The 21,323-nt window shown below is 39.4% G+C and overlaps 1 protein-coding gene across 1 annotated transcript; it reads left to right on the top strand.

Moving 5' to 3' along the window:
- Window positions 1-19,008: 19,008 nt before the first annotated feature.
- Window positions 19,009-19,515, top strand: LOC138887167 (uncharacterized). The gene has a single exon (XM_070168884.1). The coding sequence runs from the start codon at window positions 19,009-19,011 to the stop codon at window positions 19,513-19,515; it is 507 nt and encodes a 168-aa protein (XP_070024985.1).
- The last annotated feature ends 1,808 nt before the right edge of the window (window positions 19,516-21,323 follow it).

Below are 21,323 nucleotides of genomic sequence, written 5' to 3'. Positions count from 1 at the left end.
AAAATCACATGCTTACATGTGGGCCTGGACGAACTTCTATTGAATTTTTAAGATTTTATTAGAGGTCGAAGAATTATTGTCTAGAGTTGACTTCTATAGCTTATAATTAATCATTTAAATAATATTTGTGTAAGGCCCCATAAAAATCTTGTCAACGATGTGCGGTTTATGATACTATGGTAGGCTAATGTATTTGGAAGGTTGTAGACAAGCTCGCCGTGGTACGGACCTTTTGGGTTGTGCAATGCATTGTGGAGTTGGTGAAAATATTTGCAGAACAAGAGGTTTCTTCGGTCCATTATGCAACTGCATAACTGTTTTGCTAACCACAGAACCATCACAGATTGAACCAGAAAAAGCTTGATTTTGAAGGTCATTTTACAGTCCAGTATGCGACCATATAACCATTTCACGGGCCGTATATCCGCCGCATAATCAGCATGGAAAATTTTGGGAGGAGATTCCGTGGTCCAATGTGCAACCGCCTAATCGATCCATGGACCGTAGAATCGGTCGCTGGTTTGATCAGACCAGCATAGTTTTGGAGGATCAATTTGCGGTCCACTTCACGGATTAGTCTGCGATCGCATACCTGGGCTGAAGGTTGACAATTTGGGAAATTTTACCCAACCCAATTCAAATAAAAAGGCATAAGGTGGTCGTTTTGAAGCAAACATCTGATATTTTGGAGAGAGGGGAAGGGAGCTAGAGAGAGCAGGAGAAGCATTAACATCTCCAAATTCCAATTTCTTGCTCAAAGGCTTAAAAATTCAACAAGAAAGCTTGCAAGGTCTTCTACAAAAGAGGTAAGGTCTTTCCCCATATCTCAATTTTAAATTTGGGATTGAATGAGAGGAATGAGAGACATGATTCTTGGGTTAAGAGTAGTCATTTGTGCATGCATGTTCCAATAATGGTAGTATGGATGTCGTAGAACTAATGTGGGTGAATTATTGACGTGGAGGATTGGTTGTGGGGTGAAATAATTCCATCATAGTACCTTGTAGTCGCTTTCGCATATTTGATGTTTGATGAAATGCCTAAATAAGCTGAACCTATGATCACCTTCCTATGTTTTGTCTAATTTGGTTATGTTTCTATTGATTGAAGTTGCTAAAAGTAGAGGAAGATTGTAGTAATTCTAACGAAAGCTTAATCAAGGTATGTTGGCTAAACTCTTCCCATAGAATCAAATTCCATGAGTTCCTTATATATTCCAAGCATGGCTTGACGAATCTCCCATCCTTATTATGCTAAATCGTCATAAGTGTTTTGATGTATCAAATGTTTAATTACTCAAACCATATCTTAATTGCTCTTATATATATATATATATATATATATATATATATATATATATATATATATATATATATATATCATGCTTTCCCTTGAGAAAATAAATCAAGTATTATCGTATCATCAAACAATTATGAACTCAATCCATGGTTACATTGAAATTACTATGCTCTTATTTGTAAATGTTTTCAATGTGTCGAAAGCCCATGTGTATTCATGAGCTAAAACTATGGTTTTTTGGATGCTTTATAAGCATCTTTAAAGGTTTTATAATTCATATCAAATGAAAGAATGAAATCATGAAGTATGAAGTATGAAATGCGGCCATTGTGCCAAGAAAGATAATTTACATGTGTGGCTAAGAGTGCCAATGAAATAAAAGAAAGTAATGAAATTGATTTTTTACATGTTATTTTCTGGTTTGTCTAACTGATGGTGTTCATCCTCACATGATTCATGGGTATGGTTGAGTAGAAGGCATCATGTAAGCTTACTTGACTGGGATATCTCGGTTGAGCACTGGTTGTGCTTCCCAGGGTCGAGGCATGACAATTTGAATATATTCGCGTCATTTGGTGGTAGTTTTGAATGGAAAGCGATCTTGAAAAGTTGACGGTATTCCGAGTGGAGGTAAATATTATGTCTATCCTTATTTAATTTGGAAGCTACGTATATGTGATATGACGAACGTATATGTTTTATCTAGGTTATGATCATGTCCAAAAAGAATTAGGCTCATAGTGTACCTTATTTGGATTGTGTGAATTATTTATCCTTATTTTCTTGATGTCATGACTATATGGTGGATCTTAATCATAATTAGAAATCATGCTTAGAGTTATGGCTTTCTTATTAATCATATTGAACTATTATGAAAAGTTAAATTAAATAATTAGTCGTAGCCATCGCATATCCTTGTGAGCATTCATACACACTTTTATTTATGTGTCCTGGTGCATCTTAATATATTATTTCATATGAATATGCATAAGTACAGAGAGTTGAATATCGAGGAAATTTGACAATTTTAGCACTAAGGACACTATGATCGGATATTAATTATTGATAGTGATATGATTGACATTTGGACTTGGATCTGTTCCTCCGGAGTCAGGTGAATATCTATGTTACTATAGACCATGTGAGAATAGACACCCATATTGGTGCTTGATTTTGACATGCAGACTATGTCAGCCACATAGATTGTGATATCTGGGGAGGGGGCATTTATGCTAGGAAACCATACAATACTGAGTGTGTTTGATTGTGATGGACAGTTGTGCCATGCACACGAGGTGTGTTGAGTGTGTATAATATAAACCTCATGCATTCATGTGGAAGCATGCTTTTAGTTGCTACTTGATACACATCATATTTATTCTAGAAATGAAATATTCGATATCCTATTCAAATGTAACGATCATGAATCCCACCGAAGCCGTGATGGTAGTTAACACTACTTGCTAGGAAAGCCAACACATGAATAAATTTAAATAATATAAATAAATAGTCTCAACAACTGAATAATCAGAAATAACTGAAGTCAACAATAATAATACAACTAAAAACTATCCGATGATCTGGTGTCAACAAGTACATGAGCGCTTAATAGTTTAAATACAGAGTCTGATCCCAAAATACATAATTATTAGAAAGATAGAATAGTAATAATATAAACCAAGAGAAAAGGGACTTCAAGGCCTGCGAAGAACAACAACTACCTTGAAATCTCCCAAAGCTGATACTCGTGCCATGCCCTAGCAGTCACCCCTCTCAACATCATGAGCCTCTAACTCCTACACCGAAAATCAACAACTTCAAAATATGCTCTATGTGGTTCGAAAATCACTTGAGCTATTTAGGACTCTATACAAAAATTCCAATAAGTCCATAAAACCTAACCACACCTATCCAAGGCCTTAAAACACATACAGAATCATCACATCTAAGAATCAAAGGGCAAATCACACATTGAACTCTATTAAGTCCATAAGCTCCAAAACTTCAAGCGTCCGATTCATACCTAGAAACCTTATACCTCAACAAAGCTTTGTATACAAGATCCATTCGGCAACACGAATATCTGTACAATCCCATAGCACCAATTGGAATATGAAAACATCAAATTAAATATCTGGTCAAGCTTATAAACTCCAAAATCCTTCAAATTGCCAACTTATGAGAAATGGCGATAAATCCTGCTAGGAACCTCCAAAACAAAATCCAGACATACGCGCAAGTCCAAAATTATCGCACGAACTTATTTGAACCTTCAAATTATAAATTATGGGGCATTCACCCAAAAGTCAAACCTTGATCAATTCTGATAACTTAAGGCTTCCAGTATGGAACTAAGTGTTCCAATACACTCTCGAACCCCACGACATCCAAACCACCCATCACTGCAAGTTGTACAAAATCAAATGAACCTACGGGAAAGATCAAATAGGGGAACAAGATTTTAGAACTCAAAATGACAAGTCACATCATTATATTCTCCACCTCTTATTTGTCCTCAAACGGGTTTAGAAATGTACCTGAACTACCAAAAAGATGTGAGTATTTGCTCCACATAATTGACTCGATCTCTCAAGTAGCCTCCCTGCTCGATTGGCCTCTCTAAAGAACCTACACTAACACGATCTCTTTTGGCTCGAGCTTCGAACCTGATATCCAAAATGGCCACTGGATCTTCTTTATTACCGAGATTCTCATCTAACAGCACTATGCTAATGTTTAAAACATGCAAGTTGTTTTCACGATACTTTCGAAGCATAGAAACTATAATGATCTGCCATGTCATTTTTAGTTTCAGCTATTTGTTTGGGGGTTTGAGACCTTGAATAGCTTCACATTATGAATTATAACTTGTGTGTATAGTTTGTTTTTATCTTTGAGAGGTTTAGAGTTGATTTGGAAGAATAATTTTCAATTTGAAAGCTTTAAGTTGGAAGAGTTGACCAAGGTTTGACTTTTGTATAAATAACTTTAGAATGGTGTTTTGATGGTTCCAATAAATTTGTAGGGTGATTATAGACTAAGTCATATGTTCGGATTTGGATTTGAAGGTTCCTAGGTTGTTTTGGGCCTAATTAGCAAAGTAGGAAAGTTGAAGTTTTGGAAGGTCATAGATTTGATCGGGAATTGACTTTGAGGCAATCAAGGTCAAATTGTTGCTCAAAAAGTTGAAATAGGTTCTTTATGTCATTTAGAACTTATGTGCAAAGTTTGCGTTCATTTTGGATTGGTTAGACTTGAATCGGACGTTTGGTTCGATGTTGGAAGTTTATGAACTTAAGAGATTGATTTTGATCGAAAATTCCTATTTTTTATTTTATTTGTGGTATTTTGAGCCTTTATAAAAGTTTGGATAATGTATTTGTACTTGTTGGTATGATTGGACGGAGTCCCGCTGTTGATACCCAATTTTTTCCTATATATTTTTAAACATGCAAAATACCTTCAAAATAGCATATATATGCATATATAAGCATGTCCAAGGTTTTTATTATTTTTTCCATAATTTTAAGTTTTTAAATTGATTTATTTTCTCCCTTTTTATCCATAAAATCCACAATAATTATTTTTAAAATTATTGTTTTGATAATTTATCTATTGAATTTCTATATTTATGCTAAAATATAGCTAAGGTAATTTTTAAATATTTTTATAATTACATTTAATATTTTTAAAGCTAAATTGCACATAATTACAATATTAGCCCTTTTTAAGATTTAATTATGTTTTATATGCATAAAATTGGGTTCTATATTTTTAAATTGCTAATTATATATTATAAATAATTTTATCATTTGAAAATTATTTTTTCAGAAATTATTTACTATTTTTTTTATAAATTAAAAAGGGAAAAACTGCTATTTAAATTATAGCTAAATTGGCTTTCGATTATAGCCAAATCGGACCCCTAATTCCCAGCCCAATTTACAATTAAAAATCCCGATCCACACCCTGTTTACCCATACCCAAACCCGGAACCCACCTACCCCATTTAATATCGACCGTTGATCTCTCAGATCAACGGTCCACACCGTTTCTTTCCTTTTTAATCAAACAACCCCCCAAACCCTACCCCATTTTTCATTTGAGCGGTCTATGAATCCTCTCCTCCTATCTTCTCTCTTAGACACCCTCAAACCCTAACCACTGTCCGCCCTTCTCCGGCCACCTCCCTCGCCGGAAACCATGGCCTCTCATCATCTCCTGACCCCTGCTTCACTCCACGCCGGTTTGACACTACCCTGAGGTCCTCAGGTGAACTTGGAGCGGTTCAACTCTTATACATGGTCTTTCATGCCATTTCCCAGCCATCCATAGATGTTCGAGTAAGATCTATGATTTTACCGGCTAAAACCGGTGACGTTTTAAGGTCCTCACATCTTCTTTGGGTTCTCTGAAACTCTAACTCTTGAAATTTTCCACCTTTCTTTAGATCTATCTTAGATCTAGGTATATCCATGAGTTTTTAATCGATTTTTCTTCATCTCTACTATTTTTCGAAAAAATCTTAGATTCGCTATTGTTCGATTCTTCTCAGATCTTTCTAGATATGAGGTGATTCGAGTATTACTAAGCGTTTTTCTTTTAAATTTTAACTAACTATTTCGAATTTTTAATCACTCCTCCTAAACCATGGTTCATCCCAAGTGGTTTTTCAAGGGTTTTTCTGACTTCTAAGTGTTTGATTAATTACCCTTTCGTCTTCGTGACTAATTTGTGCATGAATATTAAACCCTAGTTGATTCTATATGATTCCTTCAATCTTTGCTTTGATATTGGGTATTTTGGTGGTACCAGTCGGTTAGTTTACTCTATCTTTGGGCTTAAATATTTTTCCTTGTTAAATCCGATATTTTTGTGGTTTTGCCCTAATTGATCTTTGTTAGAGTTCAAACCTTCTTTTCCGGCTAAGTACTGTATTTTTTTTTTGATGTCTTACTCGGTCTAATCTCTATTCTATGGGAATTGAGTAATTCTTTCTGAAAATCACTATTCTTTTGAAGGTTTTGCTGATTACTTTGCTCTATTAAGATTCGTGTGTATAGATTATATCTATTTCCTTGTTTATGACTTTAATTGATCATCTCTGCCTTAATTGATTGCCTGTATAATTTTATGATTATTACTGATTCTTTATTTGGTATGAATTGGACTTCTTTCCTTAATTAAACCTTTATTGTTACCGTTAATCAATTACCCCAATTAAGGGGGTCTATTCCGAACCCCTTTAGGTGATTTGATTCTGTAATTTTTGTGATTGTCCCTAATTGACTTGATTCTAATTCTTTACCTTATTAGTTCTACTACTAAAGTGCTATATATATACACTTGTTTTACCTTTCAACACACGGACAATTAGTTCAGAATACAGACACACACATACACTCAAACTCTCTCTTCCTTCTCTACTACTTGTGCTAACTGCTTGTCTAGCTGGCTAAAAGCCAAGGCTAGACTATGGAACACTACTTGCTTTACTTTCTGCACTTTGTTTCCTTAACTGGTATGTTCCTAGTTCAATTCTGAAACTCAACTCTATGTGCTCCTTGTCTGTTAATCCATGTCTCCTTCTACACTAAATTAATGGCTCATATGTTTAATTGTCCTTCTTGTTTACTACTTTATTCAGCATGCTTAAGTTTTGCCCTCTCTTGTTGAAGTGTAATCAGCATATCTAATTGAGTTTTGTTTATTTCCCTCAACTAGTATGCCATGTTAGTATCATAGACTCCTAAAGTACTTGATTAACACTAAGTGGCATAACTAATTATGTAGACCCATGTCCTCAATATGACTACTATGTCTTATTACTATTCTAATTTCAAGCATGATTCCCTTGTTAATACTTTGAAGTAGTAATTGTTTGTGTTCTGAAGGCCAATCCGTTCCTACTTGTTCTTCGTACTTGCTGGCCTATATGCATCTCTTCTCATCCATGTTTATGTGTTTCTGATTTGGGCCCTCTATGTCCCCAACCCCTTACTTCCCTGCTTGTGAATGTTGAGATGATACTATTCTTTGAATTTGTTATGTGTGTACTGGCTTTTTCCAAGTTGTTGTTGTTCCTATCCCCTTCTCCTTTCAAAATTGTTTCCTCTAGGCAACTCTTCTGTTATTTTGCAAACTTATTTCAAACATGCTTTGACAAAACTGTTTCCAACTCAACCCTTTTAAAACTATGTCAAGCACTCTCACATTTACTCTTAGACCACTAGGTTCTGCCCCTTTTGTGTGAGCCTTGCCTTGGCACCCTTGAGCTCCCTCTGAAATTGGACACATAAAAGTTGGCCTTTCCACACTGCACTTACTCTGTCTTGGCTATAAAATCTCGGTGTGAGCACTGCCCAGGATCCCTTGAGGTCCTTAGGGAACTCTGACACACCTGGATATGAGAAACACTATGGAACAATCTTGGCACTTGAAGTGATTTATTACATAACTCAGGGAGGAAGTCCTAATCAGGATCCCTATAGTGTAACTTCTTGTTTTGCATTTCTACTTATGTAATTCATTTCAATGTTGGTCTGTATAACTTGTTGTAAACCAGTATTGGGGTGGCTAATGAAAAGGGATAGGGTAAATGTGCATGTTATAGTTGCTAAGGGTAGAAAAAATGTTGTTAGGTTTATATCCCTAATTGCGCAATAGAAATCATGCTTAGGACTCATACACACATTAGAAATCATGCTCTTAGGTTTCTATGTTTATTGTGTCAGCATGTGCATACTTACAAAATCATGTGTTAAAATATTCTAATAACTAGCACTTTACCATTATGTTATGCGCCGTCATGTACACTTAGAGATCCTGCCTTAGGGTAAAAACAACGCTAATAAACGGATCATTTCCATATCTTCTGCATATTCTGAAAGTATGATATACTTATGCATTTAGAAATCCTGCTCAGGTCATGCATATACATTATTCTGCATTTTCTTGCATTAGATATCATGCCTTTAGGATTGCATTCACATCCGCTTAGGCATCTCTAGTGCTGGTAATAATTCCGGAATTCTGAACATTTGGAACAACATGTTTAGTAATACAATTCAAATGGGCTTCCCTAAGTAACCCTGATGACTGTAACATTGTTTTACACCTAGGTAAGCCTTAGGTGCTAAATTTGTCAAAACTGGAAACATGCTTCTTTATGCTGCTTTTTCACCTGTTAAAATCAGTAGACAAGCCTAATTCGGACTTCTTTTCTAAGTCATGTAATAAATCTGATTCTGCTGTTATCACTTAGATACTATTCATAGGATCTGAATTTAGATCTTAATTGTGTATGAGTCATGCTGTTTGTGTGCACTATATGTGGAGGTATATTTGAGCCTTTCGTTTGTATTCCATGCTCCCTTTAATCGAAGTCCTACTTGTTATTATATGTCACCTTAGTTTTTTGCCTTTAAACTTAAGAGTCTGCCTAGAACTTCCCCTTTTATAGGATAGGAGTCCTAAATTCCTCCGGGACTGATAGGAAGGGATGGGTAACAGCATGCAATAGGGGTCGATACCAACCCTCACTTTAATTACCTTCATGGGGAGGGAAAGCGTAGACATAGATATGATGACTGGTGTGTTAATACCACGTGTTTCCCCTCTTTGAGGAGTGTCATGCTGGGTATTGCATTGATGTGATCCATATTATAAGCAAACCTAGGACACCCCCTTCGCATTTCCAAGTATATTTAGATTGCAATTCTTTTCAAAATCTTGCCTTTTATTTGTCCTTTTTCAAACACTTGTGTGTCTAAACTTAAACCCCCTACTATTTGAGCTATACTTGTTTGTTTGCTACTTGTACAAATTCATAAAAATTGTTTGGCCGGGAACCACACTAGTGGATCCTGAGGGGTGCCTAACACCTTCCCTTTGGGATAATTTCAAGCCCTTACCCTATCTCTAGTTACCAAACGTATTTATAAATGAACCCTATAGGTGCCCTAATGCACCTTAAATCGTTAGGTGGCTACTATTCAAAATTGCAAATGCCCTTTCCAAAGGAAAAGAGTTGTCCCATAACGAAAAATGTCATGAACCTGATTCCGCGAAGGAAAAAGGGGGCGCGACTGCATGGCGACTCTGCTGGGGATATTCAGGCTTTTACCATTTCATACCCTTTTTGTAAATTTGTACCTCCACTATGTGCAATTATTTTATTAAATTCCTTTAAGCTTTTAGTTTCTTCTTCAAAAGAAAAACTGACATATCTTCTTGTTTCCTTCCTTTATAATTGCTTTAAATTATAAAACTGCTATATTTATCGCTTTTTCAACGTGCAAATACATGTCAACATGCTTTTAATTATTGCATAATCATTCTCAAATCCGTACTCCACTCTTGCCAAACAAATACTATAGCAACGCTTGATGAGTGGTTGCGCTCTTCCTATATCATTACCCCCTAAGTTCGGAAAGGCTTATTTGCAGTAAAACTAGTCGACCAGCGGTACAGTCGACAGTTCCGTGCTTTTCCCCTTGAGTTGTCCGCTCAAGGGTACCAGTCTAAAACCACATAGAAACCTTACTTTGTTTAAATTGCGCATGCATCATAGTTAAACCTAGTCGGGTCAGTTATGTTGTCCAAATAATGATCCTTTAAGATATCCTTGTCCAAAAGTCCACAGGGATTCCTAAACCCAAACGGACATCATCACGTTCTGTGCATTTATTCGGAGAACTAAATACTTCATGCTAATTGTTGATGTTAAATAGTCGAGTCCGGTGGAGGTATGGTCTTAACCCTTTTGTTTTGCAGAAATATGAGGCACAAAGTCCCCAGATTCGGCATGGTCACCAATATCCACTCAAGATTGCTAAATTAGTGGAAAGATTTACATTTTAGTGACAAAACCCTCGTCAGAAAATATCTGGGTAATCTGCCATCTCTCTTGGAGATCCAGCCTAACAACATGATAATAGAAGCTGCTACCTTATTTTGGGATTGTAAAAAGGGCGTGTTCCGCTTTGGGGACATCGAGATGACACCTTTGTTAGAAGAGATAGGAGGGCTAGCTGGTCTAGTGTGGGAAACTTCGGGTTTGCTGAATACCTGAGAACCGCACAGGCAAGTGTTTCTTGAAAATGATGGGTTTGAAGAAGAATGCAGAATTGGTATGCCTGAAGGAATCGTACATCCCTTTTGACTACATGTATGAAAGGTACGGTCATAGCAAATCATACCGTACCTACCATGACGAGTTTTCCATCATGTCCTTAGGACATACTCATCGTAGGGTTTTCGTCTTAATGTTTTGCTTCCTAGGTCTGATCGTGTTTCCAATGAAGAAAGGGAGAATCCATACTAGCCTGGCTATGGTAACCAAGACCTTAATGGAGGGGATTGGTGGGCAAACATTCAGCATTGTACTTGTGATCATCGTAGACATATACTGAGACTTAGAGAAGTGTCAACGAGGTGCGAAACACTTCGAAGGCTGCAATCTACTACTTCAGCTTTGGCTCATGGAACATCTCCAAAAGGGCGAATACCGACAAGAAATTCAGCGAAGGGTCTGGGATGATCACATTGCTTTCTACCATCCAAAGCGAATGAATTACATCCCCGACATGTTCGCTTAGCCTGAGAATGCCAAAGGATGGGTGGAGCTCTTTGATAATCTGATTGAAGAACAAGTTCAGTGGATGTTCGAGTGATTTCTGACAGAGGAGTTCATTGCCCGATCCAGAGATGCACCTTTCCTAATACTGATTGGTCTAAGAGGAACATACCCTTACGTCCCTCTTGGAGTTATGAGGCAAGCAGGTAGGAAGCAAGTCATACCCAGGGTCGACAAGATGAGACATCTTCGAGCTGACTTCCAAAATGATGATAGTCCCCATAAGTTCCAAGCCCAGCACATGTGGCACTACAAGATCGTATGGGGAAAGACACCATCGAGCCAGACAGATATCATGCCGGTTGTAACCCTTTCTATTTGGGTTGGTTGGAAGACAATTAGGATGGTCTGGTCCAGTCAGGGTTCGTTCGAGGTCACAGAATTATAGATGAAAAGGCTGAGGCGCAAGTCAAGTTCAACCAGTGTAGACATGTAATTTTTGACCCTCCCCAAGATTTTTCATATTTCAGCGCGTAAATATTTAATTTATGCATAATATAGATATTTTAAGTAATTTTGACTCTTTTACTTTATTTTGTTACAAGAAAACAAAAAATCACAAAAATAGGTTCATTAATGTTTTGTAGTTATTTTTAATCTTAAAAAAAATCTTAAAAAAATATAATACAAAAATAGTATCGTATTTTTATTTAAGAATTCCAAAAATAGGTTTGTTTTAATGGTTAATTTTATTTTTAGTAATTATTTGAATAGTAGGATTAATTAATAAATGGGACCGTATTTTTAATCTCGTTCGAAGGAACGAATAAAGCTTGGGCTCGAGCAACCCATTTTTAGGCCTAATTTTGGACCTAGCCCATAATTTCCAAACCCATAATTCCTAGGACCATACCCCTTAAACTAAAAACCCTACCAAAAACCTAGACTCTACAATATAAAAACAAGGCTAAGACTAAAAAAGAAAGGGGGAGGAACACTGAAGGAACGAAAAGAACGGAGCCTAAAAAGAAAGGCTCAACAAAAGATGACAAAAAGCTGAAAAGCAAAATCAGCGCAGCCTTTACAAGAGAGACCCCCCCCCCCCCGCCTCTTATCTTCTCTAAACGACCAAAGCCCTATGCCGAAGAACCCGTCGTTGCTGCTTCTTCTTCCCCGATTGAAAAACCAAAAAAATCAACCCACGACCCTTCCCCATTTTGCTGCCGAGAAACAGTAGGGTGCACATACAGACGGAACCAAATCTGACCGGAAATGTATGATTCCGACGACTTGCCATAGAATCCGGCGAATTGGGTTCGAACCCAGCGGTAAACCTAGCTCCAAAACTCCCTGAAACTAACCCAAATCAATGCAAAAGTCAGCTCGAAATTGCTACCCAAATCCATGTCGAGTGAATCTGTTCAGGTCGCCGTGTCAGGTCCGTCGAGGTTCGTTGATACGCTGTTTGAGATTCCGTCTGTTTTGAATTTCCGGCGAGGTTCCGGTGCTGCTACATTTTTGTTCGAGTCATCACATATTATCATTTGGACGTTTGGATTATTTTGAAACTCTACTCTTTTGAGTCTAGTTACATGTTTGATTGAAAATTTTCTATTATATGGCACTCGTTTAATTAACTTTGTTTTAGTCCTTAGAATTCGAGGCGTGCCATTTAGTGAAATTTCTATGGCCCTCGCGAAGATGCAAACGCGTAGTTGATTTAGGCGCATTATTTTAATAAATTATTTCCTTAAACTTGGGTGTGCATTTCATGTGACCCAACTCCAAATCTTAACAACGTTAAATAAAATGTGTCTCGGACTGCGGGTGCATTTCATATGGCGTGGTCCAAAGACGTGTTTTAGATGACGTTGAAATCTTCTTTAAAATAAATAAAAGCGGTTTTAAAGTTAAAATTTGCACATAGGTTCAGAATGTTCTAAAATCAGATAATTAAGTCGATTATAACAGTTGAGCGACCGTGCTAGAACCACGGAACTCGGGAATGCCTAACACCTTCTCCTGGGTTAACAGAATTCCTTACTCGGATTTTTGGTTCGCGGACTGTTAAACAGAGTCAATCCTTTCCTCGATTGGGGATTAAATCGGTGACTTGTCACACCATAAATCTCCCAAGTGGCGACTCTAAATCTTTTAACAATAAATCTCATTTCGATTGTCCTTTAATTGGAAAAATTTCCTTTATTTATACCCGTCTGGGGGTGTAGGTAAAAAAGGAGGTGTGACAACTAGCTGCGCAAAAGGATCCGTGAATGCGAGAGCAAACACCACGAGATACAAGAGTCCAACAAGAAGCTGATTGAGGAATGGAAAGACATGGCTATCAGAGCCAACAAAAGGCTAGGATACTTGGAGCGAGGCATAGTAGAACTAGAGGGGAAATTTCTTAAGGGTTGAAGACTCTCAAAAGGCTGAAGGGACCAAAGGCGGACATCTAGCCAGAGCATACCTGTTGTTCGGACTTCGTGAATTGGGGAAACTGTTTGAAGGATCCAAGGATGTCGAGTCTGGGGAAGGTCCTTCTGGGACCAAATAGATAGGAATTTACTTCTCGCTTTATGAATGTAATAAGGCCAATGGCCATTAGTGACTTTTATTTCTTGCTTATTTAGTGTTGTTTTGGGATTTGTCTATTTTTATCAATAAAATGAGGAATTTAGCATTAAAATTTCTCCAAATCTATTTGTCGCTAGGCCTACCTCGGGCACAAAGAGGTTCCCAAATTAGGACACGCTTTACATTCCCGCACTATGTGTTTAAATATTGCAATACTTTTCATAATCCTCACTGACTTGATTACCTTTTGCTTTTTATTTTTATCATTCCCCTTCCCAAAGGTTAGTTCGTGCACTCTGGCATCATCATCTTATTTCACAAGATCTAGGGGCCCTCCACCCACTCCTCCTCTTAGTCCTATTAAAGGCAAGAACAAAGGCAAGATGGAAGATCTGAAAAACATCAAGAAGGAGAACACAGTTGAACGGGTAGAGGCTACTGATGGCCAGGGTATTCGGGTTCCTAACGAGAATGTGTCACAACTTGAACAGAAACTGTTGAAATTCCAGGAAGAGCTCGATCAGGTTCAGAATCTGGCAAACCTGTCATTTTTATCAACTTCCCCAACGCTCAAAACCTTACACCTCCTCAAAATATCCCAAAACAGCAGAATCATCTCGCGCATCATCATCATGTTGCTCCACCAAAGAACCAATGTAACACCTGCCATACCCCAAACAACACTCCACTACTCATCCCAGAACCTCATAACTCCGCAAACGACCATTTCCACACCCGTACACCAGGCCACCATAACACTCCTGTTTATGTGGAGACCATGACACACTCCACCCAACCTATATCATGCACACCTGAGTTTGATGAAAAGGATCTACTTATCAGAACATAAGAAGCTGACCAGCCGGATTCAGGGAGTTGAGGGAAGCAAAGGAATTGAGGGGCTGAACTATGAGGACCTTTGCATACAACCTGATGTCGAACTGCTTAAGGGATACAAACCTCCTAAGTTCAAAATATTTGATGGTACGGGTGATCCAAGGGTCCATCTGAGGACATATTGCGACAACTTGGTTGGAGTAGGTAAGTATGAATGAATTCGCATGAAGCTATTCATGAGGAGTTTGAAAGGAGATGCATTATCTTGGTACATCAGCCAAAATCCCAAGAAGTGGTCAAGCTGGGTAGTTATGTCATCTGACTTTATGGACAGATTTAGATTTAATACAGAGAATGCACCAGACATGTTCTATATCCAGAATTTGAAGAAGAAGCCCATAGAGACGTTTCGCGAGTATGCTACTCGCTGGAGGTCAGAAGCTGCTAAGGTCAGACCCGCCTTAGAAGAAGAGAAAATGAATAAGTTCTTTGTCTGGTCTCAGGACCCGCAGTACAATGAACGGTTGATGATGATTGAGAACCACAAGTTCTCCAACATAATCAAATTAGGTGAAAGAATTAGGAAGGTATTAATAGTAGTATGGTTACAAACTTCGAAGCCTTGAAAGCTACAGATAAGGCTTTATAGTCTGGTGGTGTCCAAGAAAAGGGAAGTAGGGGCTGTGATGGTTGTACAAAGGACCAAATCTCCCCTCAAATACCAAACTTATCCAATACCTCCACTCACATACCAGCCGACCCCAAGTTACCAAGCACTCTCACCTTCATACCAAGCTCTGCCACCAACCTATCAGTCATCTCCACCTCCTACATATTAACCTACTTCACCCAGATACACCCAACCCGCTCATGTCTACCAAACTTATAATACTCAACCATCCCACTATCAATCACCCCCTACACGCCAAAATTTCCCTAGACCCCAACCTAATTTTGATCGCAGACCTCCAAAATAATATACATCCATCGCTGAACCCATCGACTAGCTGTATGAGAGGCTCAAAGCTACTGGTTATGTCACTCTCATCCCTGATGCAACCCCTGAGAATCCTTCTCAGTGGGTTAACCCAAACAAGTCCTATGCATACCACTCCGACATGAAAGGGCACACCATCGATGAGTGCCGCTCCTTGAAAGACAAGATACAGTCCTTGATTGATAACAAGATCATTGTGGAAAAAGAGCGCACTCCAAACATCCGCAACATCCCTCTGCCAGACTACATGGGTGGAGGTATCCATATGATTGAAGTAGAAGATGATTGGGATCCCGAGGGATCAATCGGGTTGATCGCAGAAGGTGATAACCCAAAGAAACCTACAATTACTCTCAATCCAATCATAGTCCATATCCAACTGAGGACGCTGAGGTGAATATGTTTGTACCTCTTGAGTTTGAAGCAGCGCCATCCGCAAAGACACCGGTAACAATTGAGGTTGAATTCGTGTCTCCGGCAAATGCACCTGCACCATTTGAGGTTGCAGTCTTGCCACCCAAGGCACATGTTCCGTTAGAAGCAAGTATAGTCGCGCTGGTCCCAGTGACGATGTCATCCATGCCACCATTCTATACAAATACTATACCCTAGGACTATACAGCCAAGGCGAGAAGGAGAGGCAAGGTAAGGATTGTAGAAACTGTCGTAGCACAGGGTATGACAAGAATTGGTAGAGTCTATACCCCTGAATATCTAGCTGAATCAAGAAAGTAGGCCTCCAATCGGCCTCTCCTCATCGACACAGGTTCGGACGGCCTTTGGAGGAAAATACAGGCCAAGGAATATTCGGTAATCGACCAATTAAACAAGACGCTAGCACAAATATCCATTCTCTCTTTGCTACAAAATTCTGAGATGCACAAGAATGCTATGTTAAAGGTGCTAAATGAAGCATGCGTACCAAGTAAAATCACTGGCGGGGAAGTGGCTAATATGGTAGGACAAGTACTGGAAAGCCATAAGATCACCTTTCATAAGGACGAACTACCACCTGAAGGGCTGGGACACAACAGAGCACATCACATCACCGTGCAATGCGAAGATTATTTCATCACTAGAATCCTGATCGATGGAGGTTCCAGTCTTAACATTTGTCCATTGGTAACACTCAAAAAGCTGGGTAAAGGGCTGCATGAGATAAAGGATGGAGCAATCAATGTGAAAGCCTTCGATGGTTCTCAGAGGTCCACCATTGGCGAGATTAGTCTATGCCTACAAATGGGACCAACCTGGTTCGAGGTCAATTTCCAGGTAATAGATGTACCAGCGTCTTACAACTTACTTTTGGGACGGCCATAGATTCATGCTGCTAGGGCCGTAGCATCAATGCTGCATCAGGTAGTAAAGTCTAAATGGAATCACCAGGAAGTGATCATTCACGACGAAGGTAGCAATCCTATATACGGTCGCTAGACCATTCCGGCGATCGAGGGAAGAAGGAAGCTGGGTGGAGAAACTTACCACCACATTGAGCAGGTCAATGCTATCGGCAAAGACAAATGGTGGGATAGCAAAATCGAGAGTATACTGAGTTGGAGTGGGTACGAACCCGGCAAAGGGCTAGGCAAGAACCTCTAAGGAATCTCTAAACCCATAAAACTCAAGAAACATGACACTACCTTTAGTTTGGGATATAAATACACCTAGGAAGAATTCAATAACCGGTCGCCACCATAGCGCGGTCCTTACTATCCACTAGACCAGCCAATACCACATCTAGAGCAGACCTTCCAACAGGTCGACATTATTTATGGGTCAGATGAAGAAAAAGCACTTGCAGTAGTGAAGAACTTGTTTCTAGAGGACAGTGATATGGACTGTTGCATTATTCTCGAGGAGGAGGGGGAGGAAGGCCCTTCCATATAGGCTATGAGCGGAGGGGCACATCTCAAGAATTGGACTATCAAGACAACCAAAGCCCGACGAGCCTCGGGGTAGCAACGCTAAAACAAGCATTATTCACTATTTTTACTAAATGATTTCTTTTAGCATTTTTCAGTTCCCGCAATAAGATCTTTGATGTTCAAAACAATATTCAGTTATCAAAAATATTTTCGATTTTTCTTATGAACTTATATTTATTGGTATCATTTTCTCTCCTTACTTTACCAATACAGCGTTACTATTACTTGTCTTGATGAACCAATGATTGTGACATGCAATGAGACAACGCAACAAACAGATATTGATTCAGAGGAAGATGACATACCTGACGAGATTGTCAAAAAAGTTGAGAACTTTGAGAACAGACCTAAGTCTAACCTAGACGAGACCGAGATTGTCAACCTGGAAGATGTAGAAAACATCAAGGAAACACGAATCAGCATTCACCTATCGCCATCAGAGAAGAAAGAATACACAGAATTTCTAAAAGAGTATGAGGACATATTTGCCTGGTCGTATGATGACATGGCTGATCTGAGCACGTCTATTGTGGCTCACAAACTGCCAACCGATCCAATGTGTACACTGGTAAAGCAGAAGCTCAGAAAGTTCAAGCCTGATATGAGATTGAAAATCAAGGAAGAAGTCACCAAGCAGATCAAAGCTAAGGTTCTCAAGGTAGTAGAATACCTGACATAGTTAGCTAACATTATGCCAGTGCCCAAGAAGGATGGAAAAGTCAGAGTCTATATAGACTACCGAGATCTTAATCGGGCCAGTCTCTTTGCCAAATATACATAATTTCTCCAAGCATGAGCTACAGTCATTCGTAAATTGCTTCACTAGTTATCATCAGATCTGGATGGATGAGGAAGATGCTGAGAAAACAGCTTTCATTACGCCGTGGGAAGTGTACTATTACAAGATGATGCCATTCGGCTTGAAGAATGCAGTGGCCACCTACGTGAGGGCCATGACTACCATCTTTCATGATATGATACACAAAGAGATAGAGGTATATGTGGATGATGTTATTATCAAATCCAAGAAGGCCACTGATCACATAGAAGATCTAAGGAGGTTCTTCAATAGACTGCGGAGATACAACTTGAAACTAAACCCCGCAAAATGCGCGTTTGGGGTTCCCGCCGAGGAATAGAACTAGATCCATCAAAAATCAAAGCCATACAAGAACTGCCACTACCAAAGAACAAGAAGGATGTGATGATTTTCTTGGGAAGGCTTAACTACATTAGCCGATTCATAGCACAATCTACAGTTATATGTGAGCAAATATTTAAGATATTAAAGAAGGATGTTGCCACCAAATGGACCGATGACCGCCAGAAGGCCTTCGACAAAATCAAAGAGTACCTGTCAACACCACCAGTCTTAGTCCCGCCCGAGCCAGGTAGACCCTTATTACTCTACCTTGCATTGTTAGATAGGGCTTTCGGTTACATTCTGGGGCAGCACGATGAAACAGGGAGGAAGGAGCAAGCCATTTATTATCTCAATAAGAAGTTCACCCCGTACGAGGCCCGGTATTCTCTATTGGAACATACCTGTTGTGCTTTGACTTGGGTAGCTCAGAAGCTGAGACATTACTTTTGCCCCTACACTACATATTCATATCGAGAATGGATCTCTTGAAGTACATCTTTCAGAAGCCCATGCCCACCGGCAAGCTAGCCAGGTGGAAAATCCTATTGAGTGAGTTCAACATTGTTTACGTAACTCATAAAGCGGTCAAGGGACAGGCACTAGTAGACCACATTGCTAAAAACCCGTGGATGGAGGATACGAACCCCTAAAAATGTATTTTCCTGATGAAGAGGTATCATTCATAGGAGAAGACATTGCGGAATCCTATAACGGTTGGAGAGTGTTCTTCGATGGAGCAGTAAACTTCAAAGGAGTTGGCACAGGAGCAGTCCTAATATCAGAAACCGGTCAGCATTATCTGGTGTCTGCCAAACTCAGGTTCCCTTGCACCAACATTATGGACGAATATGAAGCTTGCATCTTAGGACTCAAAATGGCCATTGACATGAACGTTCAAGAGCGGCTAGTGATTGGAGATTCAGACTTGCTTATATATCAGGTACGAGGAAAATGGAAAACCAAGAACTCCAAGATACTCCCGTATCTACATCACGTACAGGAATTCAGAAAGAGGTTCACAAAGATAGAATTCCAGCATGTTCCCAGAATTCAGAATGAGTTCGCCGATGCATTGGCTACCCTATCATCTATGATACAGCATCCTGACAAGAATTTCATTGATGCCATTCTAGTGAAAATCCATAATCAGCCAGCTTAATGTGCCCATGTCGAAGAGGAAGCAGACGGAAAGCCTTAGTTTCATGATATCAAGGAATATTTGGCAAAAGGAGAGTACCCGTAGCTTGCTAATCCTACTCAGAAACGCATACTTCGGAGATTGTCCAACAACTTCTTTCACAGCGGAGGAATCCTGTATAGGAAGAGTCCCGATTTAGGATTATTAAGATGTGTCGACGCAAATGAAGCATCCAGGCTACTAGAGGAAATTCATGTTGGGACCTGCGGTCCACATATAAACGGTTTTGTCTTAGCAAAGAAGATACTCCAGGCTAGTTACTTTTGGATGACTATGGAAACGGACTGCATCCAGTATGTCTGGAAATGCCACCGCTATCAGATACACGCAGACATGATAAAGGTACCTCCAAGCGAGCTTAACACAATAAGCTCACCGTGGTCGTTCGCCGCCTAGGGAATGGACGTTATTGGACCAATCGAGCCTGCTGCTTCCAACGGACACAGGTTTATCCTGGTAGCCATCGAGTATTTCACAAAATGGGTTGAAGCAACATCTTACAAAGTAGTGACTAAGAAAGTCATAGCAGACTTTGTCCGCGACCGCATTGTTTGTCGATTGGGAATTCCAGAGTCGATCATTACTGATAATGGCTCCAATCTCGACAGCGACTTGATGAAAGCTATATGCAAAATTTTCAAGATCAAACACAAGAATTCCACAGCCTAGAGGCCTCAGATGAATGGAGCTGTAGAAGCTGCCAACAAGAATATCAAGAAGATATTGAGGAAAATAATAGAGAAGCATAAGTAGTGGCACGAGAAGATATCATTTTCTCTACTGTGGTATCGCACCACAGTCTGCACATCAACCAGGGCAACCCCCTATATGCTTGTTTACAGTACAGAGGCTGTCATTCCCGCTGAGTTAGAAATTCCTTCCCTAAGGATAATACAAGAAGCTGAGCTCGACGACGCAGAGTGGGTAAAAAGTCATTATGAGCAACTAGACCTTATAGATGGAAAGAGAATGAATACAGTTTACCATGGTCAACTCTATCAGAACAGAATGGCCAGAGCCTCCAACAAAAGAGTCAAGCCAAGAATGTTCACACCGGGGCAGCTGGTGTTAAAGAAAAAAAAATTCGCATCAAGATGAAGCCAAAAGGAAGTTCTCTCCCAACTGGCAGGGCCCATACATGGTTCACCGGGTTTTGACAGGAGGAGCCCTCATGCTTACAGAAATGGACGGAGAAGTCTGGCCAAAGGCGATCAATTCAGATGTAGTCAAACGTTACTATGTGTAAACTTTATGCCTTCCTTATATGATGTAATTGAACTATGCCTGACCTGATTCCCGTTTAAGAGGGGATACGTAGGCAGTCCTATGGGTTCGGTCACAATTCAATAAAAATTTCATTTCCCCCCGCAATTGGAAACTGGGGCAGAATTTTAAGGAGGACCCTCAAAATTCCGAAGTAATTCCAGCCAACTGTCGCACGACCAGCAGTCAAAAACGTCAACCCATCAAACTGGGGTAGAATTTTGATGAGGACCCTCAAAATTTCGTAGCAAGAGAGGTTGCAATGTCCCGAGCTACGTCACAGTCGTCGGTTCATCTAAAAGTTATTTTTAATTTATGTCATACTTTTACAAAATCATGTATGCTTATTATTTAAACTGCTTGTTTAGCAATGTTACCCCAATAATATAGACGATATCACCATATCAAAGTCGAACGAGTCAAGTAAAAAGCCAACAGGGATACGAACTAACCTCCCCCTTACAAAACTCACGATTTTTCTTTGGATGTAGACACTAGGTTTGCGA

This window comes from Nicotiana sylvestris, chromosome 3 (genome assembly GCF_000393655.2).
Source record: "Nicotiana sylvestris chromosome 3, ASM39365v2, whole genome shotgun sequence".
Taxonomy (NCBI): Eukaryota; Viridiplantae; Streptophyta; class Magnoliopsida; order Solanales; family Solanaceae; genus Nicotiana; species Nicotiana sylvestris.
This window is presented reverse-complemented; position numbering and strand designations above follow the sequence as displayed.

Bases quoted from the DNA above. Each gene is read 5' to 3' on its own strand.
- LOC138887167 (XM_070168884.1), top strand. From the start codon at position 19,009: ATGTATTTTCCTGATGAAGAGGTATCATTCATAGGAGAAGACATTGCG.